This window comes from Rhinoraja longicauda, chromosome 3, assembly GCF_053455715.1.
Source record: "Rhinoraja longicauda isolate Sanriku21f chromosome 3, sRhiLon1.1, whole genome shotgun sequence".
Lineage (NCBI taxonomy): Eukaryota > Metazoa > Chordata > Chondrichthyes > Rajiformes > Arhynchobatidae > Rhinoraja > Rhinoraja longicauda.
Window position 1 is genome coordinate 94,667,549 of NC_135955.1, and position 22,562 is coordinate 94,690,110.

The 22,562-nt window shown below is 45.4% G+C and overlaps 1 protein-coding gene across 2 annotated transcripts in view; it reads left to right on the plus strand.

The window, feature by feature from the left end:
* LOC144592489 (organic cation/carnitine transporter 2-like) overlaps nucleotides 1-22,325 on the plus strand; it is a 41,744-nt gene extending 19,419 nt beyond the window's left edge. Inside the window, exons 6-10 of one of the 2 annotated variants that reach the window (XM_078397087.1) lie at nucleotides 4,074-4,159; nucleotides 6,829-7,043; nucleotides 16,392-16,610; nucleotides 20,053-20,188; nucleotides 21,933-22,325. In XM_078397087.1, coding sequence (XP_078253213.1) covers nucleotides 4,074-4,159; nucleotides 6,829-7,043; nucleotides 16,392-16,610; nucleotides 20,053-20,188; nucleotides 21,933-21,972 — 696 coding nt within the window. In that variant the 3' untranslated portion in view covers nucleotides 21,973-22,325. The remainder of the gene's footprint in view (nucleotides 1-4,073; nucleotides 4,160-6,828; nucleotides 7,044-16,391; nucleotides 16,611-20,052; nucleotides 20,189-21,932) is intronic. The other variant, XM_078397088.1, reaches the window with a different exon arrangement.
* Nucleotides 22,326-22,562: the final 237 nt, after the last annotated feature.

The window sequence follows — 22,562 nt, forward strand, 5'->3', positions numbered from 1 at the left end:
ACCCCCCTACATACACAGAATTAAAAATAAAACAAAACGTACATTTAACATCGACAATGACAAAAAAACACAAAAAAATACGGAGAGACTGCCGGTGAGCCGCAGCTGCAGAACACAGCCACGCCCCTTATATGCACAGGGTCTCTTGCCCGGAGGAGGGGAATTGTGGATCAGAGGACACAGGTTTAAGGTGAGTGGGGAAAGATTTAATAGGGACCTTTTGTGCAAAGGGTGGTGGGTGTATGGAACGAGCTGCCAGAGGAGGTGGTTGAGGCAGGGACTAACAGTTAGACAGGCACATGGGTCGGGCAGGTTTAGTTGGGCTGATGGGAGGTCTTGTTGCAGTTGTATAAGACGTGGGTGAGGCCGCATTTAGAGTATTGTGTTCAGTTTTAGGCACCGTGTTGAAGGGAAAGATGTTGTCAAGCTGGAAAGGGTACAGAGAAGATATACGAGGATGTTGCCAGGACTAGAGGGTGTGAGCTATAGGGGGAGGTTGAGCAGGCTGGGACTCTATTCCTTGGAGCGCAGGAGGATGAGGGGTAGCTTCACTAAGGTCTTGTACAGCTTTAACATAACCTTTATGGTACATCTGATCCGTTTGGATCATACGCAAAACAAGGCTTTTCTCTCAAACCTGGTACACGTACCAATAACAAACTTAAACATAAACGTAAAGAACATTTCGGTTGTTGACCGAATGTGGATTCCTTGATGACAGGACCATTAGAATATAGGACGTGAAAGCTTGAGAGGTTTCAGGAAAGATTGACGAGGATGTTGCTAGGACTAGAGGGTGTGAGCTACAGGGAGAGGTTGAGTAGGCTGGGTCTCTATTCCATGGAGCGCAGGAGGATGAGGGGAGATCTTATAGAGGTGTACAAAATCATGAGAGGAATAGATCGGGTAGACGCGCAGAGTCTTTTACCCAGAGTAGGGGAATCGAGGACCAGAGGACATAGGTTCAAGGTGAAGGGGAAAAGATTTAATAGGAATCCGAGGGGTAGCTTTTACACACACAGGGTGGTGGGTGTATGGAACAAGCTGCCAGAGGAGTTAGTTGAGGCTGGGACTATCCCATCGTTTAAGAAACAATTGGACAGGTACATGGATAGGACAGGTTTGGAGGGTTATGGACCTAGTGCAGGCAGGTGAGACTAGGGTAGACAATAGACAATAGACAATAGGTGTGGGAGTAGGCCATTCCACCCTTCGAGCCAGCACCGCCAATCAATGTGATCATGGTTGATCATTCTCAATCAGTACCCCGTTCCTGCCTTCTCCCCATACCCCCCGACTCCGCTATCCTTAAGAGTTCTATCTAGCTCTCTCTTGAATGCATTCAGAGAATTGGCCTCCACTGCCTTCTGAGGCAGAGAATTCCACAGATTCACAACTCTCTGACTGCAAAAGTTTTTCCTCATCTCCGTTCTAAATGGCCTACCCCTTATTCTTAATCTGTGGCCCCTTGTTCTGGACTCCCCCAACATTGGGAACATGTTTCCTGCCTCTAACGTGTCCAACCCCTTAATAATCTTATACGTTTCGATAAGATCCCCTCTCATCCTTCTAAATTCCAGTGTATACAAGCCTAGTCGCTCCAGTCTTTCAACATATGACAGTCCTGCCATTCCGGGAATTAACCTAGTAAACCTATGCTGCACGCCCTCAATAGCAAGAATATCCTTCCTCAAATTTGGAGACCAAAACTGCACACAGTACACCAGGTGCAGTCTCACTAGGGCCCTGTACAACTGCAGAAGGACCTCTTTGCTCCTATACTCAACTCCTCTTGTTATGAAGACCAACATTCCATTGGCTTTCTTCACTGCCTGCTGTACCTGCATGCTTCCTTTCAGTGACTGATGCACTAGGACACCCAGATCTCGTTGTATGTCCCCTTTTCCTAACGACACCATTCAGATAATACTCTGCCTTTTGTATTCTTACCACCAAAGTGGATAACCTCACACTTATCCACATTAAACTGCATCTGCCATGCATCCACCCACTCACACAACCTGTCCAAGTCACCCTGCAACCTCATAGCATCTTCCTTACAGTTCACACTACCACCCAGCTTTGTATCATCTGCAAGTTTGCTAATGGTACTTTTAATCCCTTCATCCAAGTCGTTAATGTATATTGTAAATAGCTGTGGTCCCAGCACCGAGCCTTGCGGTACCCCACTAGTTACTGCCTGCCATTCTGAAAGGGACCCATTTATCCCCACTCTTTGCTTTCTGTCTGTCAACCAATTTTCTATCCATGTCAGTACCCTACCTCCAATACCATGTGCTCTAATTTTTCCCACTAATCTCCTATGTGGAACCTTGTCGAAGGCTTTCTGAAAGTCGAGGTACACTACATCCACCGGCTCTCCCCTGTCAATTTTCCTAGTTACATCCTCAAAGAATTCCAGAAGATTAGTCAAGCATGATTTCCCCTTCGTAAATCCATGCTGACTCGGAACGATCCTGGTACTGCTATCCAAATGTACAGCAATTTCGTCTTTTATAATTGACTCCAGCATCTTCCCCACCACTGATGTCAGACTAACTGGTTTATAATTTCCTGTTTTCTCTCTCCCTCCTTTCTTAAAAAGTGGGACAACATTAGCTACCCTCCAATCCACAGGAACTGATCCTGAATCTATAGAACATTGGAAAATTGCGTCCACAATTTCTAGCGCCACCTCCTTAAGTACCCTGGGATGCAGACCATCAGGCCCTGGGGATTGATCCGCCTTCAGTCCCATCAGTCTACACAAAACCATTTCCTGCCTAATGTGGATTACTAATGTGGTAGCTGGGACATTGTTGGTGGGTGTGGGCGAGTTGGGCTGAAGGGCCTGTTTCCACACTGTATCACTCTGTGACTCTATGACTAACAATTCAGCACAGGAACAGGCCCTTCAGCCACAATGTCTATGCCTTGTATACACTGGAATTTAGAAGGATGAGGGGGGATCTTATTGAAACATATATGATAATTAGGGGATTGGACACATTAGAGGCAGGAAACATGTTCCCAATGTTGGGGGAGTCCAGAACAAGGGGCCACAGTTTAAGAATAAGGGGTAGGCCATTTAGAACGGAGATGAGGAAGAACTTTTTCAGTCAGAGAGTGGTGAAGGTGTGGAATTCTCTGCCTCAGAAGGCAGTGGAGGCCAATTCTCTGAATGCATTCAAGAGAGAGCACGAAAGAGCTCTTAAGGATAGCAGAGTGAGGGGGTATGGGGAGAAGGCAGGAACGGGGTACTGATTGAGAGTGATCAGCCATGATCGCATTGAATGACGGTGCTGGCTCGAAGGGCTGAATGGCCTCCTCCTGCACCTATTGTCTATTGTCTATTGTCTATTGCCAAACCTAATGCTCTGATCAACTCTTACCTTGCCTGCACACATATTGCATATCCATACATTCCCTGCATTTTCATGTGCCTATTCCAAAGTCTCTTAAACGCCACTCTCGTATCTGCCTTCAACACCACCCCTGGCAGCGTGTTCCAGGCCCCCACCACCATCTGCAGTTAAATGAACAGAACGCGTACACGCAGAAGGGGGCGCCACTGGGCAGCGGTAGAGTTTTTTTAGATTTCGATTTCGATTTCGATTCAGAGATACAGCGCGGAAACAGGCCCTTCGGCCCACCGGGTCCGTGCCGCCCAGCGATCCCCACACACTAACACTATCCTATACCCACTAGGGACAATTTTTTGCATTTGCCCAGCCAATTAACCTACAAACCTGTATGTCTTTGGAGTGTGGGAGGAAACCGAAAATCTCGGAGAAAACCCACGCATGGCCTCCTCCTGCACCTACTTTCTATGTTTCTATGAATGGCGGTGCTGGCTCGACGGGGCCGAATGGCCTCCCGCTGCATATGTTTTCTATGTTTCTATGAATGGCGGTGCTGGCTCGAAGGGCCGAATGGCCTCCTCCTGCACCTGTCTTCTATGTTTCTATGTTGCTCGTGTGCAGGGATTGCTGTTCGGTGCGGATTCGGTGGGCCGAAGGGCCTTTTCCGTGCTGTATCTCTAACCTAAACTGACCAATGCATTTTCTCTACAGGACTCAAATAATCATTCACGGAGTTATCTGGATTTGATCGCCACATCCAACATCAGGATTGTCACACTCATTTTGTTATGGATGTGGTGAGTGTGGCCTTCAATGGTTCAACGGTTCAATGGCACTTTATTTTTTCACACGTACCGAGGTACAGTGAAATTCATCTTTGTCTACAGTTCAGTACAAGTATCACCGTACATAAACACTTAGACACGTATTAGATAAGAATCTCAGGTGCAGTACTGGTGTGTGGCAGTCGTACACTGAGACAGTGTACAGAGCCGCCAGTTTGGGGCCATTTCCAAGTCCCAGTTGTTGTAAGTGCAGGGATCTTGGCCTGACCATGAAGGCCCGTTGTCATGGCGACGTTGCAGGATCAGCCTGGCCCAGCGTAGCCGTGGAGCCCATCAGAACGTATCCTTTGAACTGTTGTAACCTGAAGTAACAATAAACTTAGACACAGATGCTGCTTTACAAATAAAAGGTACACAGTGTTATAGACAATAGACAATAGGTGCAGGAGGAGGCCATTCGGCCCTTCGAGCCAGCACTGCCATTCAATGTGATCATGGCTGATCATTCTCAATCAGTACCCCGTTCCTGCCTTCTCCCCATACCCCCTGACTCCGCTATCCTTAAGAGCTCTATCTAGCTCTCTCTTGAATGCATTCAGAGAACTGGCCTCTACTGCCTTCTGAGGCAGCGAATTCCACAGATTCACAACTCTCTGACTGAAAAAGTTTTTCCTCATCTCCGTTCTAAATGGCCTACCCCTTATTCTTAAACTGTGGCCCCTGGTTCTGGACTCCCCCAACATTGGGAACATGTTTCCTACCTCTAACGTGTCCAACCCCTTGATAATCTTATACGTTTCGATAAGATCTCCTCTCATCCTTCTAAATTCCAGTGTACACAAGCCTAGTCGCTCCAGTCTTTCAACATATGTCAGTCCCGCCATTCCGGGAATTAACCTATTAAACCTACACTGCACGCCCTCAATAGCAAGAATATCCTTCCTCAAATTTGGAGACCAAAGCTGCACACAGTACTCCAGGTGTGGTCTCACTAGGGCCCTGTACAACTGCACACAGTACTCCATGGGTCAGGCACCATCTCTGGAGAATGTGAAGCCAGAGAGGCATAAGAGACATAGAGTCATAGAGTGAAACAGCATGGAAACAGGCCCTTTGGCCCAACTTGCCCACACCGGCCAACAATGTCCCAGCTACACTAGTCCCACCTGCCTGCAATTGGCCCATATCCCTCCAAACCTGTCCTATCCATGTACCTGTTTAAATGTTTCTTAAACGATGGGATAGTCCCACCCTCAACTACCTCCTCCGGCAGCTCGTTCCATACACCCACCACCCTTTGTGTGAAAAAGTTACCCCTCAGATCCCTATTAAATCTTTCCCCCCCACCCCCCTCACCTATGTCCTCTGGTCCGCGATTCCCCTACTCTGGGCAAGAGACTCTGCGCATCTACCCGATCTATTCCTCTCATGATTTTGTACACCTCTATAAGATCACCCCTCATCCTCCTGCGCTCCAAGGAATAGAGTCCCAGCCTGCTCAACCTCTCCCTGTAGCTCACACCCTCTAGTCCTGGCAACATCCTGGTAAATTTTCTCTGCTCCCTTACCAGCTCGATAACACCTTTGCTATAACAGCCCAAGCCTGCTCAACCGATCTACCCGATCTACTCCACTGATAGTTTTAGAAACATAGAAAACAGGTGCAGGAGTAGACCATTCAGCCCTTCGAGCCACCACCGCCATTCAATACGATCATGGCTGATCATCCATAATCAGTACCCTGTTCCTACTTATCCCCATATCTCTTGATTTGCATTAGCCTTAGATCTAACTCTCTTTTGAAAACATCCAGTGAATTGGCCTCCACTGCCTTCTGTGGCAGAGAATTCCACAGATTCACAACTCTCCGGGTGAAAACGTTTTTCCTCATCTCAGTCCTAAATGGCCTCCCCCTTATTCTTAAACTGTGACATTTGGTTCTGGACTCCCCCCAACATCAGGAACATTTTTCCTGCATCCAAGCTGTCCAATCCTCTAAGAATTGTACATGTTTCTATAAGATCCCCTCTCATCCTTCAAAATTCCAGGGAATACAAGCCCAGTCGATCCATTCTTTCATCATATGTCAGTCCCGCCATCCCGGGAATTAACCTGGTGAACCTACGCTGCACTCCCTCAATAGCAAGAATGTCCTTCCTCAAATTAGGAGACCAAAACTGCACACATTTACTCCAAGTGTGGTCTCACCAGGGCCCTGAACAACTGCAGAAGGAACCCCTTGCTCCTAAACTCAAATCCTCTCGCAATGAAGGCCAACATGCCATTAGCTTTCTTCACGCCTGCTATAGTTTAGTTTAGTTTAGTTTAGAGATACAGCGTGGAAACAGGCCCTTCGGCCTACCGGGTCCGCGGCGACCAGCGATCCACGCACATTAACACTATCCTACACCCACTGGGGACAATTTTTACATTTACCAAGCCAATTAACCTACAAACCTGCACATCTTTCGAGTGTGGGAGGAAACCGGAGATCTCAGAGAAAACCCACGCAGGTCACGGGGAGAACGTGCAAACTCCGCACGGACAGCGCCCGTAGTCGGGATGGAACCCGGGTCTCCGGCGCTGCATTCGCTGTAAGGCAGCAACTCTACCGTGCTTGCATTGTTACTGTCAGCGCTATGAGCTTTACACACCTTGTGTCTCCTTTTGTCGTCTCTCAGGCTGATCTGTACCATTGGCTATTACGGGTTGGCCCTCAACACGCCCAACCTGCACGGAGACCCGTACATCAACTGCTTCATCTCCGCTGCCAGCGAAACCCTGGTGTACGTGATGGTGTGGAGGCTGATGCGCGTCTCACCGCGGCGGTTCGCCACGGCCGTCCCCTTCCTGTTCAGCGGCACCATGCTGCTGCTCCTTCACCTCGTCCCTTCAAGTAAGGATCACAACCTTCTTCTGGTTGCCCCTGGTTCTGGACTCCCCCAACATTGGGAACATGTTTCCTGCCTCTAACGTGTCCAACCCCTTAATAATCTTATACGTTTCGATAAGATCTCCTCTCATCCTTCTAAATTCCAGTGTATACAAGCCTAGTCGTTCCAGTCTTTCAACATATGACAGTCCCACCATTCCAGGAATTAACCTAGTAAACCTACGCTGCATGCCCTCAATAGCAAGAATATCCTTCCTCAAATTTGGAGACCAAAACTGCACACAGTACTCCAGGTGCGGTCTCACTAGGGCCCTGTACAACTGCAGAAGGACCTCTTTGCTCCTATACTCAACTCCCCTTGTTATGAAGGCCAACATTCCATTGGCTTTCTTCACTGCCTGCTGTACCTACATCCTTTCAGTGACTGATGCACTAGGACACCCAGGTCTCGTTGTACGTCCCCTGTTCCTAACTTTATTTATTTATTTATTTATTATTATATATTTTTTTACAGAACTTTTTAGAAAACAAGCCCTCCCACCCTTCCCCCCCCCCCCCCCCCCCCCTTATACTAACCCCAAATAAGAAAAAAGAAGAAAAGAAAAAAAGATTAAAGATTGCCTGGGTGTTGGGGGTCCTGCACACGCCCCATGGAATTCCAAACAGAATAAACTGTATATTTACGTACATCGCTCCCAAAAGAACCATTGAGAATATGAACAATTCTTCTATATATATAGGCCCCTCTTTTGTAGATAAGGACGCCAGATATTTTAAAAAGTATTATATTTGTTCCTTAAGTTATAAGTAATTTTTTCAAGTGGGATACAGTTAGAAATTTCATTATTCCAAAGGTCCATACTTAAATAGGAATCTGATTTCCAAGTAACTGCGATAGTTTTTTTGGCTACTGCTAATGCAATTTTTATAAATTCTTTCTGATATTTATTCATTTTACGTTGTGGTCTTATTCCTTCAACATCACCCAATAACAAAAATCTTGGGTTGTATGGAAGTTGTATTCCGATAATCTGTTCTAGAAAACTTCTTAAATTTGTCCAAAAAGGTTGTATTTTTGAACAGGACCAAGTAGAATGAAAAAAAGTACCAATTTCTTGATTGCACCGAAAACATTGGTCAGATAAACTTGAATTTATTCTCTTTAATTTTTGTGGTGTGATATATAATTGATGCAGAAAGTTATATTGTACTAGTCTAAACCGAACATTTATTGTATTTTTCATATTGTCAAGGCATAGTTTTGACCAATTTGTTCCATCAATATTAATATTCAAATCCGTTTCCCATTTTCGCCTTGATATATGAATTCCTTGTTTAGGGGCCTTTTTTTGAATTAGATTATATATAATAGAAGTAAATTTTTTAATTTGTCCTTTTTGAATTAGGTTTTCAATTTCCTTAGATTTCGGCAATAACATTGTTTGACCCAATTTATCTTTTAAATAAGCTCTTCATTGAAAGTAACAGAAAAGAGAATTATTTGATATATGATATTTATTTTTCAATTGTTCAAATGACATCAATATACCTTTTTCAAAGCAATCACCTATATATCTAATCCCTTTTTGATGCCACCTATATAGAAGCTGATTATCCATTGTAAAAGGTATCAATCTATTTTGAATCAAAGTAGTCTTTCCTAATAAAGATTTTTTTGTTTCATCCTCAAAATTTACCTTATTCCATAATCCGATCAAGTATTTTAATAATGGAGATTCTTTCAGTCCCCGTATCAATTTAGGTTCCCATTTATATATAAAGTCTTCTGGTATATTTTCTCCTATTTTGTCTAGTTCTATTCTTGTCCATGCCGGGTTTTTTTCTTCAAAAAGAGATGCAATAAATCTCAGTTGGTTTGCTTTATAATAATTCTTAAAGTTCGGAAGTTGTAATCCTCCTGAATCAAACTTCCATGTCAATTTTTCCAACGATATTCTTGACATCTTACCTTTCCAGAGAAATTTCCGCACATATTTATTTGACTCTTGAAAAAACTTCTGTGGTACTTGTATTGGTAATGTTTGGAATAAATATTGTAACTTCGGAAATATATTCATTTTAACGGCATTAACTCTTCCTATTAATGTTATTGGTAATGTCATCCATTTATCAAGGTCTTCTTTTATTTTTCTTAGTAATAATAAATAATTTAATTTATATAAGTTCTTCATATCATTATCAATTCTTATATCTAAATACTTTATACCAATTAATGGCCATCTAAATTGGGTTAGTAATCGACATTGAGTGTAATCTCCTTTAGTAAAGGGTAGAATTTCACTTTTATCCCAATTTATTTTATAACCTGATATTTTTCCATATTCTTCTAATCTAAAAGATAGTTTGCGCAACAAATCTAATGGTTTTGTTAAGTATATTCGCCATTTGCAAGATGGCGGCGCGCACGGACGCAGCGGCTCACAGCTCTCCCTTTCGGTGCGTTTTATGTGTGTTATCTGTGTTATGTCTGTTAGTCAATTTTAGTCATGCAAATCAGGCAAATCAGGCAAATCCTACTTACAACCGCAAGGATCTTCTGATCATAGGATTCCAGTGCAATCGGGACCTTATGAGCGAATTTCCACACCCGCAAAATATACCGGAAGAGATAGCCAGGACACCGGGCTCTCCGTGGATAGTTGTCGGCGCGAACAGGCGTCGCAGGCGGAGGAGAAACAGGAAGCAAAAGCGAGGACGCCGGTCCGGTATACTTGCCAAGCTAAAGAGACAGCCACACAAACCACCGCTACCCAGCATGTTTCTCACCAACGCCAGATCCATCATCAACAAAATGGACGAACTAAAACTACAGATATCAGCAAACAAACTCGTGGAGGACTGTTGCATTCTCTTAGTAACAGAGACATGGCTTCATCCACTTATCCCAGATGGAGCCATTGAGCTAGCCGGGCGTACAGCGTTTCGTTGGGACAGAAACATCGACTCCGGTAAGAGCAAGGGGGGGGGGGGGGGGGGGGTTATGCATTTACGTGCACAACAACTGGTGCACTAACATCCAAATCATAGATAGCCATTGTTCTCCTGATCTGGAGTCCCTAACAGTTAAATGCAGGCCCTTTTTACCTTCCCCGTGAATTTACAGGGGTTATAGTAACAGCAGTCTACATCCCACCGAATGCTAACGCTAGCACAGCTTTAGGCTACCTGCTCGGTGCAATAAACTCACAACAGAGCACATATCCAGAAGCAGCCCACATCATAGCCGGGGACTTCAATCATGCAGACCTAAAGTCAGTTCTCCCGAAACTTGAACAACACATAAGATGTGCTACCAGGGGGAAAACACACAAGACAAGGTTTATTCAAATATTAAGAAGGGTTTCAGGTCAGCACCACTACCACACCTGGGGCAGTCAGATCACCTGTCCATATTCTTAACTCCAGCATACACCCCACTCAGGAGGAAAGCTCCAGTCACCATAAAGACTGTTAAGACATGGCCTGAAGGAGCTTCCTCGCAGCTGCAGGATTGCTTCGAAAGGACCAACTGGGATATTTTTGAGGATCAGGACTTAGAGGAGTATACATCAACTGTACTCTGCTACATCCAAAACTGTGTTGACAATGTCACCGTCGACAAACGTATCCGGTTGTATCCCAATCAGAAGCCCTGGATGACAAAGGATGTCAGGTCTCTCCTCAAGGACCGTAACACCGCCTTCAGGTCTAGTGATAGAGCTCTATACAGTGCTGCTAGAACCAACCTGAAGAGAGGCATCAAGGATGCCAAAGCGTCCTACAAGAGGAAGATTGAGGACCACTTTACCAACAATGACCCACGGCGGGTATGGCAAGGCATCCAGCACATCACCAACTACAAGACCAGCAACCGCACGACTGCCGACGGCGACGCCTCGCTGGCAGAGGAACTTAACTGTTTCTTTGCTCGTTTCGAGGTGAAAGCTGCAGTGGCAGACATAACACCCTCTCCAGCACCTGACAGCAACACCTTCACTGTGCAGGAGTATGATGTTAAGCGCGTGCTCAGAGCAGTGAATCCCAGGAAAGCTGCAGGCCCCGATGGTGTGACGGGCAGAGTGCTGAAGGAATGTGCAGACCAATTATCTGAGGTCTTCACAAAAATCTTCAACCTGTCCCTTTTAAAATCCACCATCCCTCCCTGCCTGAAGTCCGCCACAATCATCCCACTGCCGAAAAAGTCTGTCATCAGCGGCCTTAACGACTACCGTCCGGTAGCACTCACACCGGTCATCACAAAGTGCTTCGAGAGACTGGTCCTGCAGCACATCAAAGCCAGCCTCCCACCCACCTTCGACCCACACCAGTTTGCCTACAGAGCAAATAGGTCTACAGGGGATGCCATCGACACTGCTCTTCACACTGCACTGACCCACCTTGAACACCAGGGGAGCTATGTGAGGATGCTCTTCCTCGACTTCAGCTCTGCCTTTAACACGGTCATCCCGAGCAGACTGGTCACCAAACTTTCTGACCTTGGATTTTCCCAAACCATCTGCCAATGGATCAAGGACTTCCTGACCAACCGCCCCCAGACCGTCAAAATAGGCCCTCACCTCTCCTCCACCATTACACTGAGCACCGGCTCACCACAGGGCTGTGTGTTGAGCCCCATCCTTTACTCCCTCTACACTCACGACTGCGCCCCCACCCATCCCACCAACACCATCATCAAGTTCGCGGATGACACGACTGTGGTTGGACTCATCTCAGAAGGAGATGAGACAGCCTATAGGGATGAAATCCAAAGGCTGGCAGCATGGTGTTCAGTGAACAATCTTGTCCTGAACTCCTCCAAAACAAAGGAACTTATAATTGACTTCAGGAAAACCAGTGCAGAATACGACCCACTCTACATCAATGGGGTCTGTGTGGAAAGGGTACCCGCTTTCAGGTTCCTGGGTACGCACATCGCAGAGGATCTTACCTGGTCTACCAACACCATCACCACAGTAAAGAAGGCACAGCAGAGACTCCACTTCCTGAGGATCCTCAGGAAAACCAACCTGCAGGAGAAGCTCATGATGTCCTTCTATCGCTGCTCCATCGAGAGTGTGCTGGCATACTGTATAACCACATGGTATGCCAGCTGCTCAGAAAAGGACAGGAAGGCCCTTCAGAGGGTCATCACAACGGCCCAGAAGATCATCGGCTGCTCACTGCCCTCCCTGGAGCACCTGTTCAGCCTACGCTGCCTCAGTAGAGCAGGCAAAATAATAAAAGATCCATCCCACCCCGGCCACCGTCTGTTTGTTCATCTGCCCTCTGGTCAACGTTTCAGGTCGATCAAATCCCGAACAAACAGACTTAAGAACAGTTTTTACCCCAGGGCCATACGAGAACTGAACACTACCTTCTGCACTACGCAACACCGTTAAAAAATCTTTGTACTTAATATAATTGTATTTATTTGTTTTTGCATTTATTGCATATATGTTTGTACGCACCGTCAGGATTGGCTATTTTTTAATTTCGTTGTACTCGTTGCAATGACAATAAATGAATATTATTATTATTATTATTATTATTATTATCATCTGCAAATAAGTTAATCATAAATTCTTCCTGATTGACTTTAAAACCCTTAATATCTGGGTCAGTTCTAATTAGTTCAGTTAACGGTTCTATCGCCAGGTCAAATAAAGCAGGTGATAATGGGCATCCTTGTCTAGTTGACCTTTGTAATTGAAACGGTGTTGAAATTTGGCCATTTGTCACTACTTTAGCTTTGGGATTCACATTTAGAGCTTTAATCCAGTTTATAAAAGTTGTTCCTAACCCATATTTTTCCAATACTTTATATAAAAAATCCCACTCTAACCTATCAAATGCTTTTTCTGCATCCAAAGCTACTGCTACACTTATTTCATTCCTCTTTTGTGCCAAATGCATTATACTAAGTAACCTAGTTACGTTATCTGCAGAATGTCTATTTTTTAATAAATCCAGTTTGATCCATATGTACTAATTTTGGTAAATACTTAGACAATCTATTAGATAAAATTTTTGCTACTATTTTATAATCTGTATTCAGCAAAGATATAGGTCTATATGATGTTGGTTTTAAAGGGTCCCTATCTTTTTTTGGTATTACTGTTAAAATCGCTGTCGTAAAAGACTCTGGGAGGTTATGGCCCCATCCTACCTGACCGACCTCCTCCACAGGCACACTCCCACCTGCACCATCCGCTCTGCTGCTGCCAATCTCCTATCCCCCCACATCCGGACCAAACTCAGATCCTGGGGGGACAGGGCTTTCTCCATCGCTGCTCCCACCCTATGGAACTCACTACCCCAAACCGTCAGAGACTCCTCCACACTCACCACATTCAAAACATCACTGAAGTCTCACCTGTTCAGTACTGCCTTCAACCACTGACCGTCACTTCACCTTCTGTCTCCTTTCTCTGTTCGTTTACTTATTTATCTATTTATTCACTTCCCTATGTTCTCTAAATCCCTGTAAAGCGTCTTTGAGTATATGAAAAGCGCTATATAAATGTAATGCATTATTATTATTATTATTATTATTATTATTATTATTATTATTATTATTATTATTATTATGTGTTCTTTTCGCCTGCTGTATTACCTCCATAAAAGGAGGAATTAATAATTCTTTAAATTTTTTATAAAATTCTGGTGGGGACCCATCTTCTCCTGGGGATTTATTACTCTGTAGTGATATTAAAACTTCTTTGACCTCTTTTAATGAAAAAGGTATATCTAATCCCATCTGTTCTTCTAAATTTAATTTAGGAAGGTTTATTTGTGCTAAAAAAAATTCTATCTCATTAGTATCTTTTTGTGATTCTGTGATATAGTTCAGAATAATTTTTTTTAAAGGTTTCATTAATTTTTAAAGGTTTATAAGTAATTTTATTTGTATTTATTCTAATGGCGTTAATCGTTCTCGAAGACTGTTCGGCTTTCAACTGCCAGGCAAGGACCTTATGTGATCTCTCTCCTAACTCATAGTACCTCTGTTTAGTTCTCATAATTGCTTTTTCTGTTCGGTATGTCTGTAATGTATTATATTGTAACTTCTTATTGATAAGTTGTCTTCGTTTCTCTTCCGTTACATACCTTTGAGATTCTTTTTCTAATTTTGTAATTTCTTTCTCCAATTGCTCTACTTCGGCCATATATTCTTTCTTAATTTTGGAAGTATAACTTATTATCTGTCCTCTCAAATATGCTTTCATTGCATCCCATATAACAAATTTATCATCAACTGAGATAAATTTGTATCTAAAAAAAATTGAATATGTCTTCTCATAAACTCACAAAAATCTTCTCGATTTAATAATGTTGAATTAAATCTCCATCTATAAGTCATTTCCTCTTTATCCATCATTACCATTGACATTGTTAAAGGGGAGTGATCTGATAATATTCTTGCTTTATATTCAACATTTTTCACTCTGTCCTGTATGTTTGTTGATAATAAAAAGAGATCAATCCTCGAATAAGTTTTATGTCTCTATGAGTAAAAAGAATAATCTCTTTCTCTTGGGTTAAGTCTTCTCCATATATCGGTTAGATTTAAATCTTTCATCAATGACAAAGTTAATTTTGCTATTTTCGTTTTTGTAACTGTCCTAACTGATCTATCTAAAACTGGGTCTAAACAAAAATTAAAGTCTCCACCTATTAGTATTTTATCGTGAGCATGGATCGGCCAGATTCAAAAAAGTTTCTTGTATAAATTTTATATCATTTTCATTTGGTGCATAAATATTCATCAAGGTCCATAATTCCGAAAAGAGTTGGCAATGTATAATCACATATCTTCCCGCAGGATCAATAATTGTATTTTGTATTTTGATTGGTAATGTTTTATTGATCAAAATTGCAACTCCCCTCGCTTTTAATAATAATAATAATAATGCATTTTATTTATATAGCGCTTTTCATATACTCAAAGACGCTTTACAGAGATTTAGAGAACATAGCGAAATGAATAAATAGATAAATAAGTAAATAAATAAACGAACAGAGAAAGGAGACAGAAGGTGAGGTGACCTTCAGTGGTTGAAGGCAGTACTGAACAGGTGAGACTTCAGCGATGTTTTGAATGTGGTGAGTGAGGAGGAGTCTCTAACGGTTTGGGGTAGTGAGTTCCATAGGGTGGGAGCAGCGATGGAGAAAGCCCTGTCCCCCCAGGATCTGAGTTTGGTCCGGATGGGGGGTGACAGGAGATTGGCAGCAGCAGAGCGGAGGGTGCAGGTGGGAGTGTGCCTGTGGAGGAGGTCGGTCAGGTAGGATGGGGCCAGGTTATGGAGGGCTTTGTAGGTTATGAGGAGGATTTTGTACTGGATTCTCTGGGGGATGGGGAGCCAGTGGAGTTTGTAAAGGACGGGGGTGATATGGTCACGGATCGGGGTGTGGGTGAGTAGACGGGCAGCGGAGTTTTGAATGTATTGAAGTTTACTGATGATTTTTGAGGGTGCGCCATAGAGGAGGCTGTTGCAATAGTCCAGACGGGAGGTGATGAAGGCGTGGATGAGGGTTTCTGCAGCTGTGGAGGAGAGGGATGGACGGAGACGGGCAATGTTTTTGAGATGGAAGAAGGCTGTCTTTGTGATGTGTTTGATGTGTTTGTCGAAGGAGAGGGTTTGATCAAAGATGATTCCAAGATTCCGGATGTGAGGTGAGGTGGATACTGGGAGACCATCAATGTTGAGGATGAAGTTTTGGGTGGATTTGGTGAGCGTTTTTGGACCAATGATGATGATTTAAATGATTTTGAATTAAATGAAGCTGCAATAATCGTTCCCACCCAGTCTCTTTTTAATGTCTGATGTTCTATCTCTGTTAAATGAGTTTCCTGCAAAGAAAGCTATATCTATCTTCATTTTTTAAATATATGTTAAAATTCTTTTTCTTTTTACCGGCCCATTTAACCCATTAACATTAAAACTCAAAAAGTTCAGTAATTTAACCATTATACTTAACAAAATTACTCCTATCTATAACACCTCGTTTCTCATGGTTCCTTGGGGGAGTTTCCTTAAAATTCACCATGTTGCTGTACACCCCCCCCCCCCCCCCCCCCCCCCCAAAATAACCCCCTACTAATGCTGTTTATAAAAAAGAAAACAGCATTACCTCCCTCCATTTTACGGGTCATGGCACACGCCCTGAATACACACATGAATCCCGCAGTCATCAATTGGTGGTTCTCCAGCCCCCCCCCCGGACTAACATAACTTTTTCTCCCAATCATTATTCATTAAATCTTTACATTTCATATCCTTTACATTTCATACCCTGTTCCTAACTTGACACCATTCAGATAATACTCTGCCTTTCTGTTCTTGCCACCAGAGTGGATAACCTCACACTTATCCACATGTTCCACAGCTCTTCAATTGGTGACTACGACGTTGGTGATGGCAGGAAAATCAGGCGTGACTGCGGCCTTCACCATCATCTACATCTACTCACTGGAGTTGTACCCCACTGTGGTCAGGAACATGGGCGTCGGAGCATGTTCCATGACCTCCAGAATCGGCACTGTCATCTCACCCTACTTTGTCTACATGGGTACGTGAGAGATTCAGACTTTATGTGCATTTTGCAATTTTTGTAGAGTCACAGAGTGATACAGACAATAGACAATAGGTGCAGGAGGAGGCCATTCGGCCCTTCGGCCCTTCGAGCCAGCACCGTCATTCAATGTGATCGTGGCTGATTATCCACAATCAGTACCCCGTTCCTGCTTTCTCCCCGTACCCCCTGACTCCTGCGGCACAGTGGCGCAGCGGTAGAGTTGCCGCCTTACAGCGAATGCAGCGCCGGGGACTCAGGTTCGATCCTGACTACGGGCGCCGTCTGTACGGAGTTTGCACGTTCTCCCCGTGACCTGCGTGGGTTTTCTCCGAGATCTTCGGTTTCCTCCCACACTCCAAAGATGTGCAGGTACGTAGGTTAATTGACTGGGTAAATGTAAAAAATGTCCCTAGTGTGTGTAGGATAGTGTTAGTGTGCGGGGATCGCTGGGCGGCGCGGACTCGGTGGGCCGAAGGGCCCGTTTCCGCCCTGTATCTCCAAATCTAAATCTAAATCTAAATCTTAAAGAGCTCTATCTTGTTCTCTCTTGAAAGACAGGGAAACAGGAAACAGGCCCTTCGGCCCAACTTGCCCACACCGGCCAACAATGTCCCAGCTACACTAGTCCCACCTGCCTACGCTTGGCCCATATCCCTCCAAACCTGTCCTATCCATGTACCTGTCCGACTGTCTCTTAAACGTTGGGATAGTCCCAGCCTCAACTACCTCCTCTGGCAGCTCGTTCCATACACCCACCACCCTCTGTGTGAAAAAGTTACCCCTCAGATTCCTATTAAATCTTTTCCCCTTCACCTTGAACCTATGTCCTCTGGTCCTCGATTCCCACCACTCTGGGCAAAAGATTCTGTGCATTACCCGATTTATTCCTCTCACACTTAATATATACAGTAGTTAAGAAACATAGCTGTTTTGAGTTGCTGCACCTGTCCCTGTACCTCCCCCCCTAGACTCTGTCCAGGGACCCCGACAGTCCTTTCAGTTGAGGCAGAGGTTCACCTGCACCTCCTCCAACCACATCTACTGTATCCGTCGTTCCAGGGGTGGACTCCTGTACATCGGCGAGACCGAGCGCAGGCTCGGCGATCGTTTCGCTGAACATCTCCGCTCAGTCCGCCCAAACCTACCTGATCTCCCAGTTGCCAAACACTTTAATTCCCCCTCCCACTCCCACACTGACCTGTCTGTCCTGGGCCTCCTCCATTGTCAGAGAGAGGCCCAGCGCAAATTGGAGGAACAGCACCTCATATTTTGCTTGGCAGGTTACAGCCCAGCGGTATGAACATTGACTTCTCTAACTTCAAGTAACCCTTACTTTCCCTCTCTCTCCATCCCAGTTTTACCGTTGTCCTGTTGAGTTCCATAGTCTGTAGAAACATAGAAACATAGAAAATAGGTGCAGGAGTAGGCCATTCGGCCCTTCAAGCCTGCACCGCCATTCAATATGATCATGGCTGATCATCCAACTCAGTATCCCGTACCTGCCTTCTCTCCATACCTCCTGATCCCTTTAGCCACAAGGGCCACATCTAACTCCCTCTTAAATATAGCCAATGAACTGGCCTCAACTACCTTCTGTGGCAGAGAATTCCACAGATTCACCACTCTCTGTGTGAAAAAAAACTTTCTCATCTCGGTCCTAAAAGACTTCCCCCTTATCCTTAAACTGTGACTTCTTGTTCTGGACTTCCCCAACATCGGGAACAATCTTCCTGCATCTACCCTCTCCAACTCCTTAAGAATTTTGTGCGTTTCTATAAGATCCCCCCTCAATCTTCTAAATTCCAGCGAGTACAAGCCGAGTCTATCCAGTCTTTCTTCATATGAAAGTCCTGCCATCCCAGGAATCAATCTGGTGAACCTTCTCTGTACTCCCTCTATGGCAAGAATGTCTTTCCTCAGATTAGGAGACCAAAACTGTACGCAATACTCCAGGTGTGGTCTCACCAATGCCCTGTACAACTGTATAACTCGTTATCACCTCTCCCACAGCCAACAATGGACCATTGTGCGCTCCACCATTCCATGATCATCGTTTTTTTTGTTGCATACCTTCCATATCCCTCCCTGCCTTGAATATCCATCCGTTTGTTCTAAGTCCCATCGATATCTCTCAGTGCCCTTTCCCCTAAGTCTGAAGAATAGTCCAGAGATGCTGCCTGACCCACTGAGTTGTTGCTCCAGCTGTTTACTCCAGCTGCCTGTGTCTGTCTTCGCTGTTTTAAGCGTTAGGTCAACTTGGGAAGTAGACTGTGAGGTCTTTGTTTTTTTTTAGTTCAGTCGAGTTTAGAGATACAGCGCGGAAACTGGCCCTTCGGCCCACCGTGTCCGTGCCGACCAGCGATCCCCCCGTAAACTAGTTAGACTTTAGTCTTTGGAGATGCAGCGCGGAAACAGGCCCTTCGGCCCACCGAGTCCGTGCCGACCAGTGATCTCCCCGTACGCTAGTTCTATCCTACGTACTCGGTACAATTTACAGACGACAATTAACTCGTCTTTGGAGGGTGGAAGGAAACTGGTTCACCTGGGGAAAACCTCACGGGGAGAACGTACAAACTCCACACAGACAGCACCCGTAGTCAGGATCGAACCCAGGTCTCTGGCGCTGTGAGGCAGCGACTCTACCGCTGTGCCACCGTGACACCCTCTTTTTATTGGGCAGCACAGTGTCACAGCTGGCAGAGCCACTGGCTCTCAGCTACAGGGACCCTGGTTCAATCCTGACCTTGGGAGCCGCACAATCTCCCCGTAACCGCGTGAGTTTGAAGAAGGGCCCTGACCTGAAACGTCACCTATCCATGTTCCCCAGAGATGCTGCCTGACCCGCTGAGTTACTCCAGCACTCTGTGAAACGTCACCTATCCATGTTCTCCACAGATGCTGCCTGACCCGCTGAGTTACTCCAGCACTCTGTGAAACGTCACCTATCCACGTTCTCCACAGATGCTGCCTGACCCGCTGAGTTACTCCAGCACTCTGTGAAACGTCACCTATCCACGTTCTCCACAGATGCTGCCTGACCTGCTGAGTTACTCCAGCACTCTGTGTCTCTTTTTGTAACCTAAAGAGAGAAACATAAAATATTCTTCGTCACACAATCTTTTCTGGAGTAAAGGAATAGGGGACGTTTTCGGGTCGAGACCCTTCTCTAGACTATATTAGTCCCTGAAAGGGTAGAATTTTCAGGTTGATATAGACACAAAAGCTGGAGTAATTCAGCGGGTCAGGCAGCATCTCTAGAGGGAAGGAAGGAATGGGTGACGTTTCGGGTCGAGACCCTTCCTCAGACTGTGTGGAATATGAACCAGCTAGATTGTTTTAACTGGATCTGGTCTAAACTCAGTGATCTGAAGTAAGAATGTCATTGTTCCAATGTGTGTACGTATGAAAATGTATTTGTGCCTTGCTGTTCTTGCAGTTGCACATAGTGGCATTTTGGCCTTCATTCTAATGGGGTGTTCCATGGTAATGGCCGGATTGTTAAGCTTATTGTTGCCTGAGACCCACAACAAACCACTCGCTGAAACTATATCGCAGATGCAACCAATGTATTGGTGAGTACTCTCTCCTCAAGAGAGAATTAGATAAGAGCTCTTCGGGCTAACGGAATCAAGGGATATGGGGAGAAACCGGGAACGGGGATACTGATTGTGGATGATCAGCCATGATCACATGGGGAGGCAGCCAGCTTGTGGGAGGAAGGGGAATGGGAGGTGTTGTACTTCGTGGTCCGGTACCTGTTGTGCCTTTAGTGACTCTGGACGGACCACAAGTACACGTGTATAAAAGGTTACAATGCTGGAGCTCAACTCCAGGCTGTTTATTCCGTGGTCATCTGGATCCAGAGTGACCACCCAATCACACCAACCTCTTATATACGCACTCCTGCACATGCAAACAAAGTAGTCCTTGGGATACACAAAGTAGTCCCAGGCAATATCACAACATCCCCCTTGTCTTATAAAAGAAATATATATATATATATATATAACAACAAACTCTAAGAGGTAGACAGTTTGCAGAAGTAAGTGATGGGTGGAAGCCAGCTTGGGGTAGTAAGGGGTGGGGGGTAGCCAGTTTGCAGGAGTAACGGACTGGGAGGTAGTTAGCTTGGGGGAGTAAGGGGAATGGGACATAGACAGCTTAGGGGAGTAAGGGGAATTGTAGGCAGTCCACCTGGGGGAGTAAGGGGTGGGAGGTAGCCAGCTTGGGGGAGTAAGGGGAATGGGGGGTAGACAGTTTGCAGGAGTAACGGACTGGGAGATAGTTAGCGTGGGGGAGTAATGGGAATGGGAGGTAGCCAGCTTGTGGGAGTAAGGTGGATGGGATGTAGCCAGTTTGTGGGAGTAAGGTGGATGGGATGTAGCCAGCTTGGGGGAGTAAGGGGTGGAATGTAGCCAGCTTGGGGGAGTAAGGGGTGGAATGTAGCCAGCTTGGGGGAGTAAGGGGTGGAATGTAGCCAGCTTGGGGGAGTAAGGGGTGGAATGTAGCCAGCTTGGGGGAGTAAGGGGTGGAATGTAGCCAGCTTGGGGGAGTAAGGTGGATGGGAGGCAGACAGTTTGCGGAAGTAAGTAATGGGTGGAAGCCAGCTTGGGAGTAATGAGAATGGGATGTAGCTAGCTTGGGGGAGTAAGGGGTGGGATGTAGTCAGCTTGCAGGAGTAACGGACTGGGAGTTGGTCAGCTTGGGGGAGTAAATTGATAGGATGTAGCCAGCGTGGGGGAGTAATGGGACTGGGATGTAGCCAGCGTGGGGGAGTAATGGGACTGGGATGTAGCCAGCGTGGGGGAGTAATGGGACTGGGATGTAGCCAGCGTGGGGGAGTAATGGGACTGGGATGTAGCCAGCGTGGGGGAGTAATGGGACTGGGATGTAGCCAGCTTGGGGGAGTAATGGGACTGGGATGTAGCCAGCTTGGGGAGTAACGGACTGGGAATTGGTCAGCTTAGGGAGTAACGGACTGGGAGGTAGCCAGCATGGGGGAGTAACGGGACTGGGAGTTGGTCAGATTGGGGAGTAAGGTGTGGGATGTAGCCAGCTTGGGTTTTCTCCAGATGCTCCGGTTTCCTCCCACGCTCCAAAGACATCCAGGTTTGTTGGTCAATTGGCTTGGTATAATCGTAAACTGTCCCTGGGGTGTGTAGGAAAGTGTTGGTTAGCGGTGAGAGCCTCAGAATTAAAGGACGTTCCTTTGGGAAGGAGATGAGGGGGAGATTTCTTCAGTCAGAGGGTGGTGAAAAAGACCTGCGTCTGGCTTTGTGTTCCATTGCTCCCCTGACTTGACTTTCCTCCCTGCAGCTACAGGGCGGATGCTAAACCCCGCTCTCGAGCGGACTAGTGGGGAGACCAGGGGAGAGAAACGTGACATCTTCCATTCCACAACGCTGCCTTACGAAGCGGACTTGGAAAAAAGGGACACCGTGCAAACTGCAGAGGAAAGTCTCCAGCAAAAATGGATCAGGATTTCTTTAACAAACCTCTTTGTTTCTGCAATAACTTTCCCAAGAGTAATTTAGGTGGTCTAATTTTTCTGATTCGGAATACGTTACGCTAACTCCGTCAGCTCTGGAGGGTGGTGACGGCACTAAACATTTGCTTTAATCTTCCCGGATTTTACCATCGTTATTGGTATCGGATTTGAGCGAAGGGGCAAAGATTCCTGTCCCTAATTGCACAGGTTCAGATCTGGACTAATAGTCACAATACCGTGCTTTCCACCTCAGATGTGATAGTTAATTGGACTCCATAGAATGCCTCGAACGTATCAGTAAAAGCGAAACTAAAACCAAAAAAAAAAGGACATATTTACAATTGAAGGAGTCAATGTTCTGTGTTTTCACATCATTCATACAGAGAAATGTGAGCTGTTGCATTTTGGAAAGTCTAACGCGGGCAGGACCGACAATAGACAATAGACAATAGGTGCAA